The sequence below is a fragment of the Epinephelus moara genome, chromosome 16 (assembly GCF_006386435.1).
Source record: "Epinephelus moara isolate mb chromosome 16, YSFRI_EMoa_1.0, whole genome shotgun sequence".
Lineage (NCBI taxonomy): Eukaryota > Metazoa > Chordata > Actinopteri > Perciformes > Serranidae > Epinephelus > Epinephelus moara.
In genome coordinates, this window is record NC_065521.1 from 19,846,880 (window position 1) to 19,866,209 (window position 19,330).

General features: G+C 39.5%; 2 protein-coding genes across 5 annotated transcripts in view; one reads left to right on the forward strand and one right to left on the reverse strand.

Annotated features, from left to right (window-relative positions):
• The window catches only part of ubr4 (ubiquitin protein ligase E3 component n-recognin 4), a 54,996-nt gene extending 54,749 nt beyond the window's left edge, over positions 1–247 (reverse strand). For all 4 annotated transcript variants that reach the window (XM_050064106.1, XM_050064105.1, XM_050064104.1 and 1 more), the window contains exon 1: positions 115–247. In XM_050064106.1, the coding sequence (XP_049920063.1) occupies positions 115–239 (125 nt within the window). In that variant the 5' untranslated portion in view covers positions 240–247. The remainder of the gene's footprint in view (positions 1–114) is intronic.
• Positions 248–2,192: 1,945 nt separating this feature from the next.
• Positions 2,193–16,697, forward strand: emc1 (ER membrane protein complex subunit 1). Its single transcript, XM_050064107.1, has 22 exons — positions 2,193–2,316; positions 2,775–2,902; positions 3,022–3,087; positions 3,175–3,268; positions 3,355–3,483; positions 4,897–5,023; positions 5,181–5,330; positions 5,523–5,690; positions 6,051–6,122; positions 6,322–6,420; positions 6,522–6,618; positions 8,427–8,543; positions 10,221–10,420; positions 10,628–10,777; positions 10,943–11,104; positions 12,304–12,423; positions 12,843–12,980; positions 14,612–14,785; positions 15,126–15,336; positions 15,461–15,545; positions 15,640–15,769; positions 16,432–16,697. The coding sequence occupies exons 1-22, from the start codon at positions 2,225–2,227 to the stop codon at positions 16,609–16,611; spliced, it is 2,889 nt and encodes a 962-aa protein (XP_049920064.1). The 5' UTR covers positions 2,193–2,224; the 3' UTR covers positions 16,612–16,697.
• The last annotated feature ends 2,633 nt before the right edge of the window (positions 16,698–19,330 follow it).

The window sequence follows — 19,330 nt, forward strand, 5'->3', positions numbered from 1 at the left end:
AACTTAACTACCCAAGCTAAGTTAGCAACTTAGCCAGCCAGCTCACTCATGGGTGGACACGGCTAGTATTTGAGCAAATAGAGACACGAAATTTATTGACATGTAACTGGTTACCTGTTGATTATTGACCCAATAAGCTGAGGTAGCTCCTTCGTCTCAAAAGCGGTGTACGAAGCTGATAAAAGCGGCCGTACTGCCGCTGTCCATTCGTGTTCCCCATCTCCTCCGCTCGACGCCATCTTGAAATCCCATAGAAAAAAACTAGCAACTGGAGGAAGAAACTGTGAAAGTAAATGACAGGGGGCGCTCACAATCTGACAACAGTCAGGCCAACATCATTATAGCCCATATACAGAAATGAACTCAGTTTGCGTCAAAAACAAAAACAACAACAAAAAACATGCATACAAAATACAAAACAGACAGTAAAGCCAACACAGGTAAAACAGACCTGAGATTAAAGCATAAAAGTGTATACGAATGTATATATAATAAGTAATATAAAAATAAATTAAGGGCTGGGGCAAATAAGAAATAAACTCATTATGAAACACACCAAACCTTTGTTTCACCTTCATATATTTGGATTTGTGTAAATAAAGATTTCCAAGTACAAGCATGTGATTAACCACAAAGTCGTCATTGCTATTGTCCATGATGAGTCCATAAACAAAGTCCTTTTGAGAAACGTTTTCATGTTGAAAAAATTGGGGCAAAGCCATTCATGAACATCAAACCATAAAGCTTCACAATACATACACTGGAAAAATTAATGATCAGTAGCCTAGTTTTGATATCATCCCAGAATACATAATTATTGGTTTCAATTCCAAATAGTATTAATTCAAGTCTGGATGGATATACTCTGTTTGTTAGCCCACTTCTCTTTTTTTGCTTTTGGACTTAGTGGGAATTTTAAGTATTTAGTTCATAACGTGAATATTACTTTTCAAATAGATTTGTAAATTGAATTTCTGTAGGATACTATTGTGTGTGAGATGTAATTAAACATATTTCTAATTGTTTTGTTCGGGATTTTTATTTCATTTAAGTCACAGGCACCAACTAAAAGTTATGGGAGACAAGGGGTGATAGGAATGAATAGAGCTTGTTGACATTCCTTTAATTAAGGATATAACAGAGTTTGTGATGGCATGAGCTATAGATCTAAAGATGTTATAGTTGCCAATCAAATCATAGCTACAACAGAAATTCTCATATGACATGATAGATCCACTATTCTCAACAAATAATCATTTTTCATCCCAGGGCTGAGGAGGGCTAATAATACATTTCCCAATTCATATATGTAAATAAAACAATGCCCTTTTAACCATTATATTTATGATATATAGAAATAATACAATACCACATGCAGGTCATTTATTTATAATAGCCTATCTATTGCAATTGTCTCCAGTGAACTAGTTAACCAGTGTTTATTTTATTTCATGGTTTGATTAAAGACACAAATACATACAATCATGGATATTTGAAGAGTCTTGTAAATTAAAATTGTGCGTGAGTTTCGCAGATTGGACACAAATATGAAATCTGAGTCTTGACCACATTGCCTACTGCACCACAACTGATCCAATATAAGATAATATAAGAATAAATTATAGTCGCTACTTACAGATATTGTTGCCTTAATTTTAGAAAGATTATTTTTGTATCATCTTTTATAATAGCAATAGGACTTTATTTGAGGCCAGCAGCCAAGTAAAAAAGGCTGGTCTCCTATATCTGACGACAGCTTAAACAAATGCCATAGATAAAAAAGAAAGTGTAAAAATAAAATAGAACAAAATGAAATTAAAATAATGTATTCGAGTATATTATATTAAATAATAAATAATAAAGATGAGAAATAAAACATTTAAGCTTGTACACGTGTTTTTGCAATTCATTCTAATAGTAATAAAGTGTCATCATAAGTCAAATTTTTAATTTAAAGACGAATTAGTGTTAGCAAAAAAGATCACTTAAAAAGTAGTTGATTTATTACATGTAATTATCGCTGCGGTATTTTACGTTATTTGAACTTCTGAGGACATTTTTGGGAGTATATTTTTTGTGATCACTGCATTACGCCACCTTTCTTGAAGCTGTGTGCCTTTCTCCCCTGTAGGGGGCAGCACCGCTCAGTCATGAGACTAGAAGGAAGCGAGTCAACTTCCGACTTCCTCCTTTTCTTGAAGAGCAAGCTAAAGCTACTGCTGCAATGGCAAAGCTAATTTTGTTGTGCCTGAAATTTATGATGTTATGCGGCACTCTCGAAGCTGTGTTTGAGGATCAAGTAGGGAAATTTGACTGGTAAGAGAAACCTAGAGAACGACCAAATATGTGTGCTATTTAGAGCCATGTTTTAATGTGTAAATGCTAATGCTAACACCTGTCACTGCCACTAGCTGCGACCCGGTGTGTTTGAGGTGGACTTTGAATGAGAGAATAGGCCAAAGAATAAAAATATTAATACAAGAATTGTTATTTACTAGCATACGGCAGGTGCTGTTGGCTTTTGATTTGCCTTTAGGAAACCACAGGTCGAATAAGCTCAATAAATTACAGTAAATATGATTTTAATTGATTTCCTTTTAACTAATCTGATAACAACCAGTGTGCCGTCCACCAGTTATTGCTTTTCTCAACAGGAGCTATGTGTCCTAACTCTGGGGATTGATCCCTGTAGTGATACAAGCTTTGGTTCAGCTTTAATTATAAACCAGGTTGTTGACCTTCTGACAAGTTGTTTTGTGTCTTGTGATTTACAGGAGGCAGCAATATGTTGGCAAGGTTCGCTTCTCCCATTTTGACACACATATGCAGTCATCCAAAAAGGTGCTGCTAGCAACAGAGAATAATGTCTTTGCCTCACTCAACACCAGAACTGGAGAACTCTGTAAGTATTCTGTCTGTGGCAATAGGAAGTTATATATGGCCAAGTATGGAAAGATGATTCGCCTCTCAGCTGACATGCTTTGTGTTCGTATATCAGTATTTATTTAATGTCTGTTACAGTCTGGCGACATGTTGATAAGACTGGGCCAGAGGGAACCATTGACGCTCTTCTGCAACATGGACAAGGTAATTTTGTCATTGCAGTTGATCTTACAGAGGTTATTGTTCCCATGTTGAAAGCAGGTAACTCACTGAACTGTTCTTGTCTCCCAGATGCGGTGCTGGTGGTTGGAAATGGTCGCTTGCTGCGCTCATGGGAGATAAATATTGGTGGTTTGAACTGGGAGATTGTGCTCGACTCTGGCAGGTGACTACTCTCTTGATTGGCAGTTGTTAAGTGTAGACTTGTCCCTACTGTGATCAGATGTTAACTGCTTTTGTTATATATTTTAGTTTCCAGTCGGCATGTTTGGTTGGACAGCAAGATACTGTAAAACACGTGGCTGTTTTGAAGAAGAGTGTCATCTCTCTCCATTACCTCTCTAATGGTCATCAAAAGTGGATAGAGAATCTACCAGAAAGGTAAGTCGAAATGTTTTTGTGTTGACATTGAATCCTGAGTTATGTCTGTATTTTTTCAATATAAGCCTGTCTTTATTAATAAAACATCTCCTCTGAAATTAAAGATCCACTCCACACATTTGAATACATAAAAGCACTCTGCTTTGAGTAGTAATGTGTGTGTTGTGGTTGAATTAAAACCCACACTGACACAGGGAGAACATGCAGACTCCACACATAAGGGGCTGATTTCAAAATTTTAAGTGCTGGACGTAAGGTGTCCTACTTTACTGAAAAATCCATTCTCAGTGTGTGTGAGCAGGAGGTTTCAAGTTTCCACGTCACAGTGACTGAAGTTTCATACTGGACCCCGGACGGCTCCAAACTCACTGTCACAAATCATGCTCATAGGTACAACTCGGATTTAAAGTGAGCGCAGAGAAACTTTCCTCCACCAACAGATTAATGTGAAAACAGCCTTCACGTGTCAAACTCTGCACAGTAAAGCTGAAATATTCAAGTTAAATAACACTTAGAAAAACATATTGTGACGGGGGAACTTCTTGTATGTTGTCTGCTTGAATTATTTTGTAGAGAAACCGACTAAGATGCTGGTAGTGGTTGGTGGGGAAATGTTTGGGGGAAATGATAACTCTGCTTCATGTAATGGAAAGATTGGATTAAAAATTATGTAGGAGGAGCGCCTTTGTAGCCAAGTAGTTACAGCACGTGCCATATAACGGCAATATTGCAGGTTCAGTTCCACCTTTGCTGTATCTCATACGCCTCTCTTTTCCTTATTTCTACCCTGTCATCTGTAGGGCTGGATAACATTTGATTTGATTATGATACTAGTGTTACCCTTAAAGTGACTCCAGTAGAGTACTTCATTCAATACCCATCATGTAAATGGAAGCATTCAGTTGCATAAAATGCCACCATATTTTCGAACAATTTGGTGGAATTTTGGCATTGTGAACCGCCAAGTTTGTCATATTCACCTGACACGACTTCACCAAAGACTGTTGTCTAGTTGTAGTGTAGCTGCTGTGGTAGCAGGCTAGTGATTTGCTGCGAGCAAAACTATTCAAACAGTCATTTTGTCTAGATCTGGCTACAAAAAGGTTCGAATGCAAGTATCATTTGACTTCAAAAGTTTAGATACTACTTGGTCCGGAGTTATTTCAGTCGACACCTTAAAGTTATCAAGTACCGATAACCAGCCCTAGTTGTCTGTCAAATAAAGGTAAAATCAAGTCAGAAATGAATAAATGGATATGTGCATAACAAATTCAAGCACTAACAGGATGCAGTTAATAGAAATGGTAGTACTCAAGCTGCAGAAATGTCCGGTACATAAAGGCCGAAATTCTTTGTGTCTGTGAGCATGATTGGCACTGGAAAAAATGTATAATTAACTTTTTATCTCCACAGTGAAACCGTAGATTACCAGGCTGTATACTCTGGTGGAAATGGTGAAGTGTATGTACTGGGAGTTGTTCCTCATTCCCACATTGCCATTGTGGCTTACAGTGTGGAGGATGGAGAGATAATCAAGCAGGTAATCCTTATTCAAAGTAGCAGTTTATAAATGCTGTGCAGAATATGTAGAACAGAAACGAAACACAAACTTTTTTTGAATACATCCAGTTAATCCACAGTGTTAGCAATATATATTAAGCCCACATCTCTTACTGCTTTGCTCATGTTGTCCTCAGATCTCAGTGGAAGCTCCGTGGCTGTCCAACATACAGGCCAGCTGTGCGGTTATCAGCCAGGGGATGTTGACATGTGTGGACTCCACAACTGTATCTCTGTACATGCTTGACTTGCATGTACAGGCACAGATGACCCAGATCCCCCTGCAGGTACCCACCAGAATAAAATGAAAACCTTTCTATTGAATAAACTTACCATGTGTGTCCTGTGCTCTGGTTTGGGTAGGTCTTCACTTGTCTCTGGTATCTCTGCACTTCCCTCCCAACACAGTGGAACTGTCTCTGTTTCTACCTACCTTATTTTCTCTGTGTGAATGCTTTTCACCATTTGTCTTTCTCTAGTCACTGGGACTTGAAGTCACCCCTGGCTTCCAGCCAGTACTGGTGTCTGCCCAGCCCAACCCAGCTCGCCCTCCGCTGTCAGAGTTCCTCCTTCAGCTCGGGCCTGAACACCACCTGCTTCTGCAGCTCAACAATGGTCAGATAGTTACACTGAGGGATTTCAAGCCTGTACGTAACTATTTCTGCACTTCTCTCTAATGATGCATGATCAAGATTATGACCATGAAATTCAGACCACGAAATGTTTGCCATCCAAAAATGTTAGTGTATTGTAATATTGTAGTTTTTGTACTGGACAACAGCTTTATTTACATGCCTAAAATGTAAATGGCACTTGATTCACTTGCTAAAATCTTAAATAATTGGTTTGTAACTTCAACAAAGTCTGGCTATCTGTAAGGCCAAGAATTTCAGAATATGTCCCTGTTATTTTTAAGCTCTGACATTTTTTGTATTGAGATATTTCAGTTGTTAATTTATAAAACAGTTAATGAAAATTATTGATGACATATTTTTCTTGATTTGTAGGCCATGCTGGTTTCATTTGCTACCACTGGAGAAAAGACTGTTGCTGCTGTCATGACGCCCAAGAATAAAACTGTGAGTTAATGTGAAATCATACATTCAGGCTTGAGAAGTATGTGGTTTGTCATCATGCTCCCTTGGCAAAATATCTTGTTTACTGGCAGATTTAGTACAGACTTAGTTGTCTCTTTGTGAGCTTGATGTGTGATTCACATCCTTCAAGATGAATAGTATTTCATCAGATTAATATGATTATCTGTTTTCCTCCCTATAGGCTTGCAGTCTCAACCTCTTTAGTGCAGAAACTGGACGCAGACTTCTAGACACAACACTGATTTTTAATATGGATCCTAACGGTGGGAAACCAGAGAGGGTGAGTTAGAATTTCTACCCAGTGATTCTCCAGCATGTTTGATATCTGGCTGGTAGTATTGTCTTCTGATAATACAACACTATTTTTATTCTGTCTTTCAGCTGTATGTACAAGCATTCCTGAAGAAGGACGATTCTGTGGGTTACAGGGTGATGGTGCAGACAGAAGACCACACGCTCACTTTCATACAACAGCCAGGTACGGATGGCAAAAACAGGAAAAACTGTTCATGTTAGAAAGAGTACTTTGTTAAGGCCCAGACACACCAAACTGACATCAAAGGCTGACTGACACATCGCCTGTGTCTCAGCCAAAATAATGCATTTGAGCACACTACAAAGCCTACAGCTAACAGCCAGCTAGCACGTACGTTCTGTGCCTGTTTAAGAGGAAATAACTCTCCATACCAGCAGGCGGTGGTTGTCTGTGTTCTCATTCAAAAAGGAAAACCAGAAGACCGACAGGACAGATTCAGGATGCTAGTTGGACAGTTAGCACATTAACGACACAAGCCACTGTTGAATAATAATCTTTTATCGGGAGCTGGCGAACAGTGACACAAACAGCTTCTGCTCAAGAGTTCAGTGTTACCCAATATAACAAGTTTTGTTTTGACTTAAGTCATTTGTTTGTCTTCCACATTTCCATTTTTCCTTATGTGCGCTGAGCTGAACTGCCATTCTGAGTACTTTCGTTCACCGACACCGGCTCTGCTGTCTCAGACACCGATTCAACATGCTGCATCGGCCGAAATAAAGCTGACAAGGGCCGACTAGAGCCAATGGTGCAGGACACAGTGCAAAAACAAGGGCAGCAGACGCTCGCCCACAGCCCGACATTTACCAACAGTCGACTGTCGGCTTGGTGTGTCAGGGTTAAAGTGGAAATAGACAAGTGTTTTTTCTTTGAGCTATCCTGATGACATAAATGCAGACCAAAATGTCTTTAGAATCATGACACAGTCAGAGTTGAGATTAGTTCCCTAAAAGTGCTGCAGTCACTGTACAATTCTGTCTGCCACTGGGTACGATCTCCCTGGAAAAGTAAGGCTTTATTTACACCATAAAAGAAGTGCGTCAGCCGTAGACAACCTAAGCAGGAAGAGAATAGCGCCTATGGTTTCCCCAGCAACTATTGGTGGCTATCCACAGTCACCAAAAAGTATCACTGTAAGTTCTTCGCGTTACTATTCCCAGTAGCAGAATTGTAACTGTGGAAAACTGTGGTTATTTTTTTTTTAGGCTCTAGGGAAAATGAAAAGGCTTCCAGTTGTCTTTGCAACAGCAGTGCCAACAATAATACCACGTGGAGCTGCTAGGGGGGAAAGTTGAGAAGTTGTTTGTTTCCTCTTTAATGTTATCTGTGGTATTGGCTTTACACCGCCGTCTGTCACTGTGTTGTTTTTTCTTTATCCTACCACTGAGGGGCGCCAAAGTCTGATCATTTTAAATTCCTGCTTGTTGTAATAAAATAAACAGACCTTTTTCAGGAATTTTATTCGGCCAGATGCAGCAAAAACGCACATAGGATGACCTTTTACTTTTCACTTTGCATGAAAATTGAGGCCATGTTATTTTTATACAGGTGTCTTCAGGTGGAGGGTTGTAGGGAATCGCATGGGATTTATAGCCAGCAGGTGTAATGGCTTCAAACTTTTGATTTATGCTTAGAGTCAGTCCCTCACTGTGTTTACTGTTGAGACCTAGTACTTTCCACAGTGAGCCACGCTTTGATGATGGAATGGATGACGCTCATGATAACATCTGGGTATATTCCTTCTCTTAATCATCATAAATACTGCCAACATCTGACCACTGTGTGGAGCCCAAACAGGCTCTCGGTTTTCATGATGAACACACACTGTTGTCCTTTCCACGGGAACGAGGGGGGGAAAAAGATATTTCATGTCGTAATTCACGGAGAGCGTCAACACAAACTGCATACTGTCACAGGGTGTGGAGAGTGGAATGAATGATTACAGAACAATAATGAGTCCTGTTTTCCAGGGCGTGTAATGTGGACGAGAGAGGAGGCCCTGTCAGATGTGGTGACAATGGAAATGGTGGATCTGCCTCTCACAGGAACGCAGGCAGAGCTGGAGGGAGAGTTTGGCAAAAAGGCTGGTAAATGTCAAACCAGAATCCATTCATGTTTTTCCTCCCAACTTTCCAACAAGTTCTAATCTCTGCTGTGCAGTGATATTCAGTAGTTTATCTATTATTACTGTCAGCTTTCACTCTGTCTTACTAGTTCGCTAATGTTTTCTCATGTCCTAGAAAGTTAAGGCAGCTTTGCAATTCTTAATCTTAGGATTATTTTGTCAAGCTTGATTCATCATTTTGCAAATTTCCACTAATATAGAACTAATGATAAGGTCCACTGAATTGTTGCTTTTGCTTTTATCCTTACTTTAACTGCATGGCACCTGCATTTAATTGCCAAAGATGTACTTTTTTTTATCTTATTTTTTGAGGTTGCTGCAGGCTTGGTGGGCTGGTAAATATAGATTCTTGGGTGTGTTCACTTGGTTGCTATTTGCTTCACTTTCTTTTGTCTTTGTTCCTGTTTTCATTGCTTCGCTCGGATTCAGCTATTCAAGGTAACACACTTCTCTGCTTGTCTTCAATAAATATTATGTTACTAATCATGTGAGAAAGAAGCTGCTAAGAAAGTAGTAGATCTACAGACCCTTTTTATGTTGTAAGCATGGCTGCCGCGAATCCTTAAAAAGTCTTAAAAGATGCTGATTTCATTAGTCTAAAAATAAGGCCTTAATTGGTATTGAAATGTTTTAAATCAATCTTTAAAAAATCTAAGATGTGCTAAGTGGGATTTTATTAATTGTGTCTTTTTTTGGTGTTACATTATAAAAATCTCAAAATGATTGGTTACGTCTATTTTTAAAAATAATTTACCAAATGCCTGTTGCGTTAATTTCAAGCAGATCAGGATACCCAGGGTGAGGGGTTTGAACCCGAGGGTGGGGGACTCCTTCTGTGTGGAGTTTGCATGTTCTCCCTGTGCCAGTATGGGTTTTTCTTCGACTCAAAATTGCCCGTAGGTGTGAATGTGAGCATGAATGGTCGTCTGTCTCTATGTGTCAGCCCTGCGATAGTCCGGCGACCTGTCCAGGGTGTACCCTGCCTCTCGCCCAATGTCAGCTGGGATAGGCTCCAGCACACCCGCGACCCCTAACAGGATAAGCGGTTACAGAAATGAATCAATGAATGAAGATCAGGATAGCCGATCCAACAACACTCATGATTGTTTCCAGTAGCTTGCTGTCATTCCTGGACGACATGGGGAAGTGCAAATTCTCCAAAAATTGACTATTTAACCAAGATTTTGTGGCATGGTTGAAACAAGTACAGGGCAATGTATACTAGACTCATGATGGCATGATGGGAATCAAGGCAGTGGAATCCCACATGCAGAGTTAGAAAGACAAAATTGCCAAGAAAACTCGCCAACAAACTGCAGGTGTTTCCCAACTCTGTCCTACCCTCGTCTCCTTCACAAGACAAGAATGTTGTGTGTTATGTTACAATAAATATCGGGGGCAAAAAAGTAACTGATGCAAGTTCATGTTTTTTCCCTTCAGTTTTGGTTGTTGTAAAATTGGTCCCAAAATTCATTCTGAGTGGCATTAAAAAAAGTCTTAAACTAATTTGCCGTAAGAACCCTGTTTAAGGTACAGCTGTGCTTTGCCTGCAATAACAATACCACAGTGTTCAAGCTGTGATTCTCAATTCATTGAAAGTCATTAAGCACCATCTGTGTTCTCTCTGTAATTTGTCCAGACGGCCTGATGTCCATGGTGCTGAAGAGGCTCTCCTCTCAGCTCATCTTACTGCAGGCCTGGATCGCCCACCTCTGGAAGCTCTTCTACGATGCGCGGAAGCCTCGCAGTCAAGTCAAAAATGACGTGACCATCGAGAACCTGTCCAGAGACGAGTTCAACCTGCAGAAGATGATGGTTATGGTTACTGCATCTGGGAAGGTACGAGACTAAAGCTTACCCTCTCGTAGAGTCACTGGTAGGTAGTGTTTCAGGAGGGATGAGTTGTGCTGCATATTTGTGGTTAAACTAGTTTCTTTTTATTTTGTCTATGGTCAGGCAGCCTAAAGTAAAATTAAACACTACTAAATAAAGTCCATCAGGCCTCTCGGGAAACTCATTTTTCCCATTGCTTTTTTCTCTGTGAAGCTCTTTGGGATTGACAGCAAGACCGGCAGTATTTTGTGGAGGCACTACCTGGACAATGTCCCATCTAATGCAGCTTTCAAACTAATGGTGCAACGGACCACTGCACACTTCCCTCACCCGCCACAGTGCACGCTGCTCATCAAAGACAAGGTATCTAATGACAAGAGCTCTGTGCTTAAAGAGCCTCAGGGTGGGAATTCATTTATGGCGAAAGCTGAATACTTCTTTTTTTCTACATTGGTCAAACCTGTGTAACTGTACAAGTGATGTGTATTTATTTTTGCTATTTCTTATATGTATATTTCTTGTTCTAAGGACACAGGTCTGGCAACGCTGCATGTATTTAATCCCATCTTTGGAAAGAAGAGTCACATCACCCCGCCTGCTCTGCCTCAGCCGATACTTCAGTCACTCATGCTGCCTCTCATGGACCAGGATTATGCCAAGGTCCTTCTTCTTGTTGATGACCAGTACAAGGTCAGTGGCAAACTCTAAACCTCCTCACCCACCACGTCAACATTCAGTGTTTGTTTTAGTACAGATTATAATTTGTTTCAGACAAAACTGTAATACCAAAAATAATAGTCTGGATATAATAATCCTTTGGGAAAGTTTCATGGTCGTATTTGTTAGTTAAAAAAATGTGCCCAATTCACTTGTTGTGTCTTAACTTTTGTCTAAAAATGTATGGAATTTACAACATATACCTTTTTAAAGGCAGTTTTCTTGAAATTAGTTATTTCTCAAACTCCGAGCCAGAAATCTCCTTTTCACTTACATACACCAAACCTTCCAGTTTTGTTTCTGTCTATATTCTGAAGATTTTTACAGAGGGGTTTGTTCATTTATCATTCACAGCCTGATTTATATAACATTTTCCGAACAGTAATGCAAAAGTTGATCTATGGTTGTTGACAGAATTTACAGATTTATTAAGTGATAAAATTAAGCAATAAGCCACAAGAGGCCGTGGTTTATGGTGATTTTAAAACAGCTAAGGCGATGATACACAACGGAAAATGCCTTTACAAATCTGTTGTGTATTTCTGACCATTCCCGTTCCGGCGGATGATGAATGATTTATGCTTCAGTTGGCGTTTCTCTGCTCTGTATCCCAAATGCAGCTGCACATTGAACCAGACAGTGTTGACAAGGTGTGATTGGATTTAGTGCCTGAGCTTAATTTTCCAAAAGTCTGCATCCGTTCATGCTTGGTGGTGAGGTGTTTTGTTGTGTCCTTCTCTGTGAAGGTTTTTCGCTGCTCCAATTGCGAGCAGACCACATAGTCTGTTAAACAGCACTGGCTTTGTAATGTGGTCACAGCAGTGTGTGAGGAGTATTTTACAATGGCTTTGAACACAGCTCAACTAATCATACTCAAGGAGTGGAACTATTCACGTTATGAAGAAATAACCAATATTCCATCTGTAAAAACCTTTGACTCCTAATACGTAACATAACAAAGTAACTGTCTTAATGTAAGTAATCAACTGGGGAAGTTTCATGGTAATGTCTAATAATTTAAAGTATAACCCTTTTCTGTAGTGTCTCCCCTTAACAAATACAGATACAGACGTTCATGTTGTGTCTCAAAGTCATTTTTCTCTCTGCATCCACGTGAACCAGATCAACACACAACTTACAAAAAAACGTATCCATGTATGATTTTTCCACAGGTGTCTGCTTTCCCCTCTACGAAGAATGTGCTACAGCAGCTCCAGGAGATGGCCTCATCCATATTCTTTTACCTTGTTGACTCCAGCCAGGGAAAACTTTCTGGCTACAGGCTACGAACGGCAAGCAAACCTTTTTTTCGCTGAATTATTTCAATGTTATTTGCACATCAGAGCGCAAGAGTTTTAGAAGTTTTACAAAGCTTAGCCACCACCAGTCTAACACTTTTGTTTGTGATAGAATGTAACAATGGTTCCTATATTTTTATTGTTAGTAATTGCAGGGATAATTTTTCTCTATTTCAGTAATAAAAAAGTGACCAAAAAGAGTCAGATATATCTAAAATAAATGCTTAATAGATCAAGAAGCATTTTTAATTTTTAAGAGAGTCTCTTAGTTTAAAGGATATCAGTGAAGTGTGAAATGCCAGAGGTCTGTTTTTATTGTTCCAGTTCTCATGCTGAACTTCCATAAAAAGATGCTTCAATCACATATAACTGATTGTCAAAAATAATGAATCTGGATGTTTTTATGTGCTCAGGACTTGTCAACCGAGCTGATCTGGGAGATTGTCATCCCAACCGAGGTACAGAAGATTGTCTCGGTCAAAGGGAAAAGGCCCAATGAGCATGTGCACTCCCAGGGCAGAGTAATGGGAGACCGTAGTGTGCTCTATAAGGTATGATGACTTCCACTGAATCCTTACTAATGCTGTGGTTTGAAAGGGGTGTTTAAAGGGAGTTTGAAAATAATATCATTGCTCTTATTAGTGCCAGATTTGATAAGTGTTGTCTGGTCCCACTTCAGCCAGAGACACAGAGTCACTCTTCGTCTTCTGATGTAGGCTGAAAACTCATCTTTCCCAGAAATACTGTACCTCATGTCACTGTTTCCCCAGTGAATCATATCCTCTCTCCACCACTGACTCTATAAGAATAAACAGTGGGGTTTTTTTCTACTAGGACTCTTACACTCCTTACTATAGTTCCCGTGTGATCTATGAAATCAATCATATTCTGCTCTGGCACTTAATATTAGGCTCTGTCTCACATGAAGCCCCAAAATGTACAATAATAATACAAAACTCCAAAGCCCTGTCAGGGCAACATTTATTATACCCCACAATACAAATTTGTGACGTGACAAACACAGGGTATCTGCAGGTCATTTAAAAACTCTTAGAATGTCTTGAATTGAACTTTTTAAACATTAGAACTTCAAATAAGAAAAGATAAGATAATCCTTTATTCGTCCCACAGCGGGGAAATTAGCATTATTACAGCAGCAAATTTGTAAAAAAAAATATACAAAACAACGTATCAAACCAAAGAGCAATATAATATGCAAACAGTCTAAAAATACAAGAATACAACAAGTAAGCAACAAATAACAAGCAAAATATACATTAAATCGTCAATAGTAATTTGAGTTTGTGAGGTCTTCATTGCCACAAACATTTTGTTTTTATTTCATTCATCCATCTTTAAATTTATTCTTGTTAATATGCATTTCTGATGTAACAAATCTATACCACTGAACCTTATACTGTCTTTTTACTCTTTACTTTCACTTAACCATTGGTAAAATGTAGATGCTCCTGACTCACTCTAATGACCATATTCCTCCATAAAACCTACATCTGCACAAGACTACATATATACTACTTACTTTTATACTTAACCTGCAATGCTTGAGTAAGGAATGATGACTTGTCCAAAAATCAGTCTGAAATATGGCTAAAAATTATTTTTGAAAAGGTCTTAAAAGCATTAAATTCTAGTGTCTGATACCTGTAGACACTCCTGACAAACAACATTTGGGGTTCTTTCACACCATTAGAGCTTTGTCATAAAAAAGTTGGCATTAGAGGAAACAATGGCCACCAAAATCATTGTATTAACCATAACTAGTCATCAGGGCGACCTCTAGTTCACCTGGTAGATTGTGCGCCCCCATGTAGGCTACATCCATTGCAGTGGCACGGGTTCGTTCCCAACCTGCAGCCCTTTGCTGTCATCCCCTCGCGCTCCCTCTTTCATGCTTAGACTGTTTTTTCTAATAATGGCAAAAAAAAAAAACATTAAGGTCATAAAGGTCAATATATCCAAACTGTAGTAGCTGTAAATCACATCAAACTGATTGTCTCCCTGATACAGCAACCTATCACATTGCCGATGTTTAGTCCGCTTTAGCCCAAAATATTTGACTTGTCTTCAGCAGTCGGGGTTGAGCCAGAAACATGCGTAAAATGTGTTTTTCAACCTTGATAAGATGCTGAATTGTGTTTCATGTCTTTTTTTTTTTTTACAGTACCTGAACCCCAATCTACTGGCTGTGGTGACTGAGAGCACAGACTTGCATCAGGAGCGAAGCTTTATCGGGATCCTCCTGATCGATGGCGTCACTGGTCGCATCATCCACGAGGCTGTTCAGAGAAAAGCCAGAGGACCGGTGCATGTTGTGCACTCTGAAAACTGGGTGGTGGTGAGTATTGAAGTATTGAAGCTGAAGTAATTTTTAAAGGAGTAATTCACCAACAGAAGTTTTCTTCACAAATTCAAGGTGACACGACATGAAATGCTCTCTTGTTTTTTGGTTGAAGAATTCCTTTAAGGATAAAAGTAAAAATCATTTTATATTGTTTTGTTGCTTTTTCCTTGGTTAGTGTAAGAATACGCTATTGGCTGACTGCAGCTGTATAAAAATGACAAAGCTCCAACACTGAAATCAAACACTGAACACATAAAGGGGCAGATAATGAAAGGAGCACAGGTAATGCCATGAGGGTCATGTGATCTGAACCTGCCTCTGTTTGACTCCACAGTACGAATACTGGAGCACCAAGTCTCGCAGGAACGAGTTCTCTGTAATTGAGCTGTATGAAGGGATGGAACTCTACAACAGCACAGTGTTCAGCTCTCTGGATCGGCCACATGCCCCTCAGGTGCTCCAGCAGTCTTACATTTTCCCCTCTTCCATTTCTACCATGGAGGCCACACTGACCGAGAAGGGCATCACCAGCCGCCATCTGCTCAGTAAGTTTCAGCCAGGTTGAGTCAGTTTATTACTGTTTGAGAATAACCCACCTTCTATTCAACACATTGTTTGGCCCCGTTGCCTTTTTTTTAACATGTTTCTTTGGGTTTTTCTTTGTCATAGTTGGCTTGCCGTCTGGAGGGATTTTGTCATTACCCAAGATGTTCCTTGACCCTCGGAGGCCAGAAATTGTATCTGAGCAAAGCCGGTGCGTTCTCCAGTCAAGCTTGGGTTCAAAACATGTACTTGACTTTTGTTTTTTCTTCCTGTCTCTCTGTCTAACTTGTTCACTTGATCTACAGGGAAGAGAACCTGATACCATACGCACCAGAGCTGCTGATCCGCACAGAGTGGTTCATCAACTACAATCAAACTATATCAAGAGTGCGAGGAATTTACACCGCCCCCTCTGGACTGGAGTCAACCTGCTTGGTGAGTCTGCCATAACAATGCTGACAAACATATGACATCATGATTACTAGTGTGGGAATTGTTTGTTATTAGAAAATGTTTTGACAGAATGACGTCGTGGAAAAGATGCAACTGCGTGTCTGCATTTATTTTCCTAATTTTTCATTTGTGGTGTTTGTCTTTAAAAATCTTAATAAACTTATCTTTGTCTTCATTGCCAGTATTTCTTTAGATTGGCTTGCCCACAGCTGTAGATTTTGTGGGGGACACAGAGGATAAAATAAATAAATAAAAGACATATCCACCATAATTAATGCAGAAAAAGCAAAAAATGATGCATCAAAATTCCCCAGAATGCAGGAAATGAAGTATTTGAGTATTAAGTAATTTCCCAGGGGAGGACTCCAAACCTCCCGTTTCCTTGCGTAGGTTTTGTATAAAAATCTATGCAATACACCATATAAGGTCATGGATAAAGAAAAGTTTAAGATGAAGTCATTCTAAGCAAGAAAATATTATATTTATGTAATTTTTAAGATGTTTTTTTACACAGTACTGAGTTATTATCTAAAAAGCTCTAAAAAAAAAAATAAAAATCATAGAAATAAAAAAAAAATCCATCCAAAAATACAGTCCTCACATTGTTTTCTCCTCCATATATGACAATCTTTTTTCCCCTGTAGGTGGTGGCATACGGTCTCGACATCTACCAGACACGTGTCTATCCCTCAAAGCAGTTCGACGTACTAAAAGACGACTACGATTACATGCTGATCAGCAGCGTTCTCTTTGCCCTTTTCTTCGCCACCATGATCAGCAAACGCCTGGCAGAAGTCAAACTGCTCAACCGGGCCTGGCGGTAAAGCAATCGTCAAAAATCCCATCTCTTACAGCCCCGAGGCTGCACGAAGGACCTCGGCCCGAGGAGATGAGGCGGCTGAGGCTGCGCCTGTAGAAGAACACAGGCCAAAGATCAATAAGGCCCATAAGGAACTGCAGGGGTGAGGGGACGGCGGGGTGGGGGTGAAAGGAGGGATTAGTAGAGGTTTTATGTGTTTATTTTTTAACTTATTTTTTTGCAAGCACAAGAAATAATTTCATGGTAGAATAATGATTTTTTTTGTGCCATGTCATTTTGAATAAATGTTTAACACAGAACTAATTACAAATAAATGAAACAGACTTGGATTTAATAAATTGTCAAGTTTTGAAATTCCCATACATGTGAAAGTTAATTTGCTCAAGGGACAGTTCACCCCGAAATCAAAAATCCATATTGTTCCTCAGGATAATCCACACATCTTGTGAGCAGTTTCATGTAGTATTTTTTTCTTTCTACTGAATTACACCCTCCAACTGTACGCATCTACTGGTGGACGAGAGGCTTGTGCTCAGGACTGCGTGAGATGTATGCCTACGTGTTACGTAATGGCACGCTCCTCGCCTGAGCTGTAATGTTAGCTAGCTCAGTGGTGCTAAGTGAGCTAGTAAATGCACACTTCCTTCTGAGTGTTGATACAGTTTGTGGGTGTAGCTCAGTAAAATAGTTCCCACATAAAACTGCTCACAACTAGGTCTGTGGATTATCTTGAGTAACTGGGTCATGATTGCTGGGAAGAGACATTGCTGTTGAGTTTTTGTTATTTTTGGGCGCTTTAAGCTCCTCAAGCTGAGTGCCATCTAGTTCCATTATATTGGAGAGAAGGCAGACATCCTTACATCTGATATCTCCAACACTCAGAAACTTACACCAAACATTCTTAGACTGATGAACAGCACTACAGGTAAAAGGAAAAATCTGTATTTTTGATTTTTGAGGTGAACTGTCCCTTTAAGCAATGTTAGTTTTTTCCAAGATTATTTTTGTGACATTTCTGCTTCATTAGGCTGCTCTAATGGAGAGTGATCATAAATGTAGAGGTCAGAGAAAAGAGAGACGGAAGACGTGCATTACGTGCAAGCATGATTTTATACATTTAGCCTGCTGAATCACCGTGATACCTAAAAGCCACTGGGTTTGATGGCCAATGAAGTGTGAAGAGATACTGCAGAATGGACAGGAAATGGTTATCTGTGCTTTCCTGAAGACTCTCCCACCACTGTTCTTACCATCAGATGCTTGAAAAAGGAAAATGAACATCAGTAGCCTTTATGTTATGTACATCAATCATCCTGCAGCTCACACTGTGTGTGTGTGAGCAGTTTTAAACCCACTGTCGGCTACTGTTGATGCTCCATTAAAATTTGTCCAAGAACCCTGTGTGTGCTTTTTGTGTGTGTGTGTGTGTGTGTGTGTGTGCGCAGAGAGAGTGTAAAAAAAGTAGTCTCCAAAATGAATGATAGGGTCAGAAATATATCTTAACATTTTTAAAGTAAACATGGTTTAATGCTTATTTAACAACTGCGTAATCTAGGTGCAGGATTACTGTAGGTTGTACTACATTTTTTCAAATGTTTTTATCAATATATAAACCAGTACAATTGGCTAAAAGCCTTAAACCTTGTTAGTTGGCCAATAAGTTTATTATCAGTAAGTTAAAGGAATACTTCACTTACAAAATGACCATTTGTATATTAGTTACTCACCCTGTGTTACCTTGAATTTGTGAAGAAAACTTTGTTTTTCTTGTATGAGTGAACAAAGAATCCAAAAACAGAAAAATTCTTGATGAATTGAAGTAAAGGGGGCCGTGTTTAACAACGGCCCATGCAGTATAGTCAAAGTTTGATTTATCCAGTCATATGTTCAGTACTCCCCAAATACATGCATTTTTTTTCTAAAATCTTATTATTTTAAACATGTCTGCATAAACGGTCTCACACGTGTATAAGGAGAACATCTGGGCAGTGGAATGCACAAGCAGGACGGATTGCCCATTTTTCTAGTTCGAAAAATGTCCCATCGGACCAAAAGCTCATTTGTCTGACAGCCCATTCTTCCAAAGGCCCATTGATCTGAAAATACACTCCAATACAGATCATGGGACCTTCTCAGGTGTCATTTTTCTAAAACTACAATGGTGAAGGCTTGACCTGTCCTACTCTGCCTCAGATTGGCTAGTACTCCTTGCTTTCGGCAATGGCGTTTGTTGGGTTTTGGCTAGAGGAGTGAGATTGGTTTGAATAAGAATATCAGGCTAAGCCAATCAGGCAGAGTGAAGCGGGTCATGCCTTCTCCATAGTAAGAAAAAAAAATATCGCGGCAGGCAATGAATCTTTCTCGAACTACAGTGAGAGTGTGTATTTTCAGAACGATGGGCGTTTGGAGCAATGGGCGTTTGTTTTTGGGATAACGAGCTGTTGGTCACATGGGATTTTGGCCCGATAGGACATTTTTCAGACTATTGGGGTCTCAGAATAATGGGCCATTGGAACAATCATGGCCCCAAGTGGAATTCAAACGAACATGCTTGCCCAGGTGCACTATTTGTATGCATGTTTTAGTAAAGTACTAAGCATATGTAAGAAACCTCGGAGTAATATCTGATCAAGATTTGTCTTTTAATTCTCATTTAAAACAAACCTCACGGACTGCATTTTTTCATCTGCGTAATATTGCGAAAATTAGGCCTATCCTGACCC

Coding starts and splice junctions, on each gene's coding strand:
- emc1 (XM_050064107.1), top strand. CDS start 2,225: ATGGCAAAGCTAATTTTGTTGTGCCTGAAATTTATGATGTTATGCGGC. Junction 2,317..2,774: donor CAAGTAGGGAAATTTGACTG/GTAAGAGAAACC, acceptor TGTGATTTACAG/GAGGCAGCAATATGTTGGCA. Junction 3,088..3,174: donor TCTTCTGCAACATGGACAAG/GTAATTTTGTCA, acceptor CTTGTCTCCCAG/ATGCGGTGCTGGTGGTTGGA.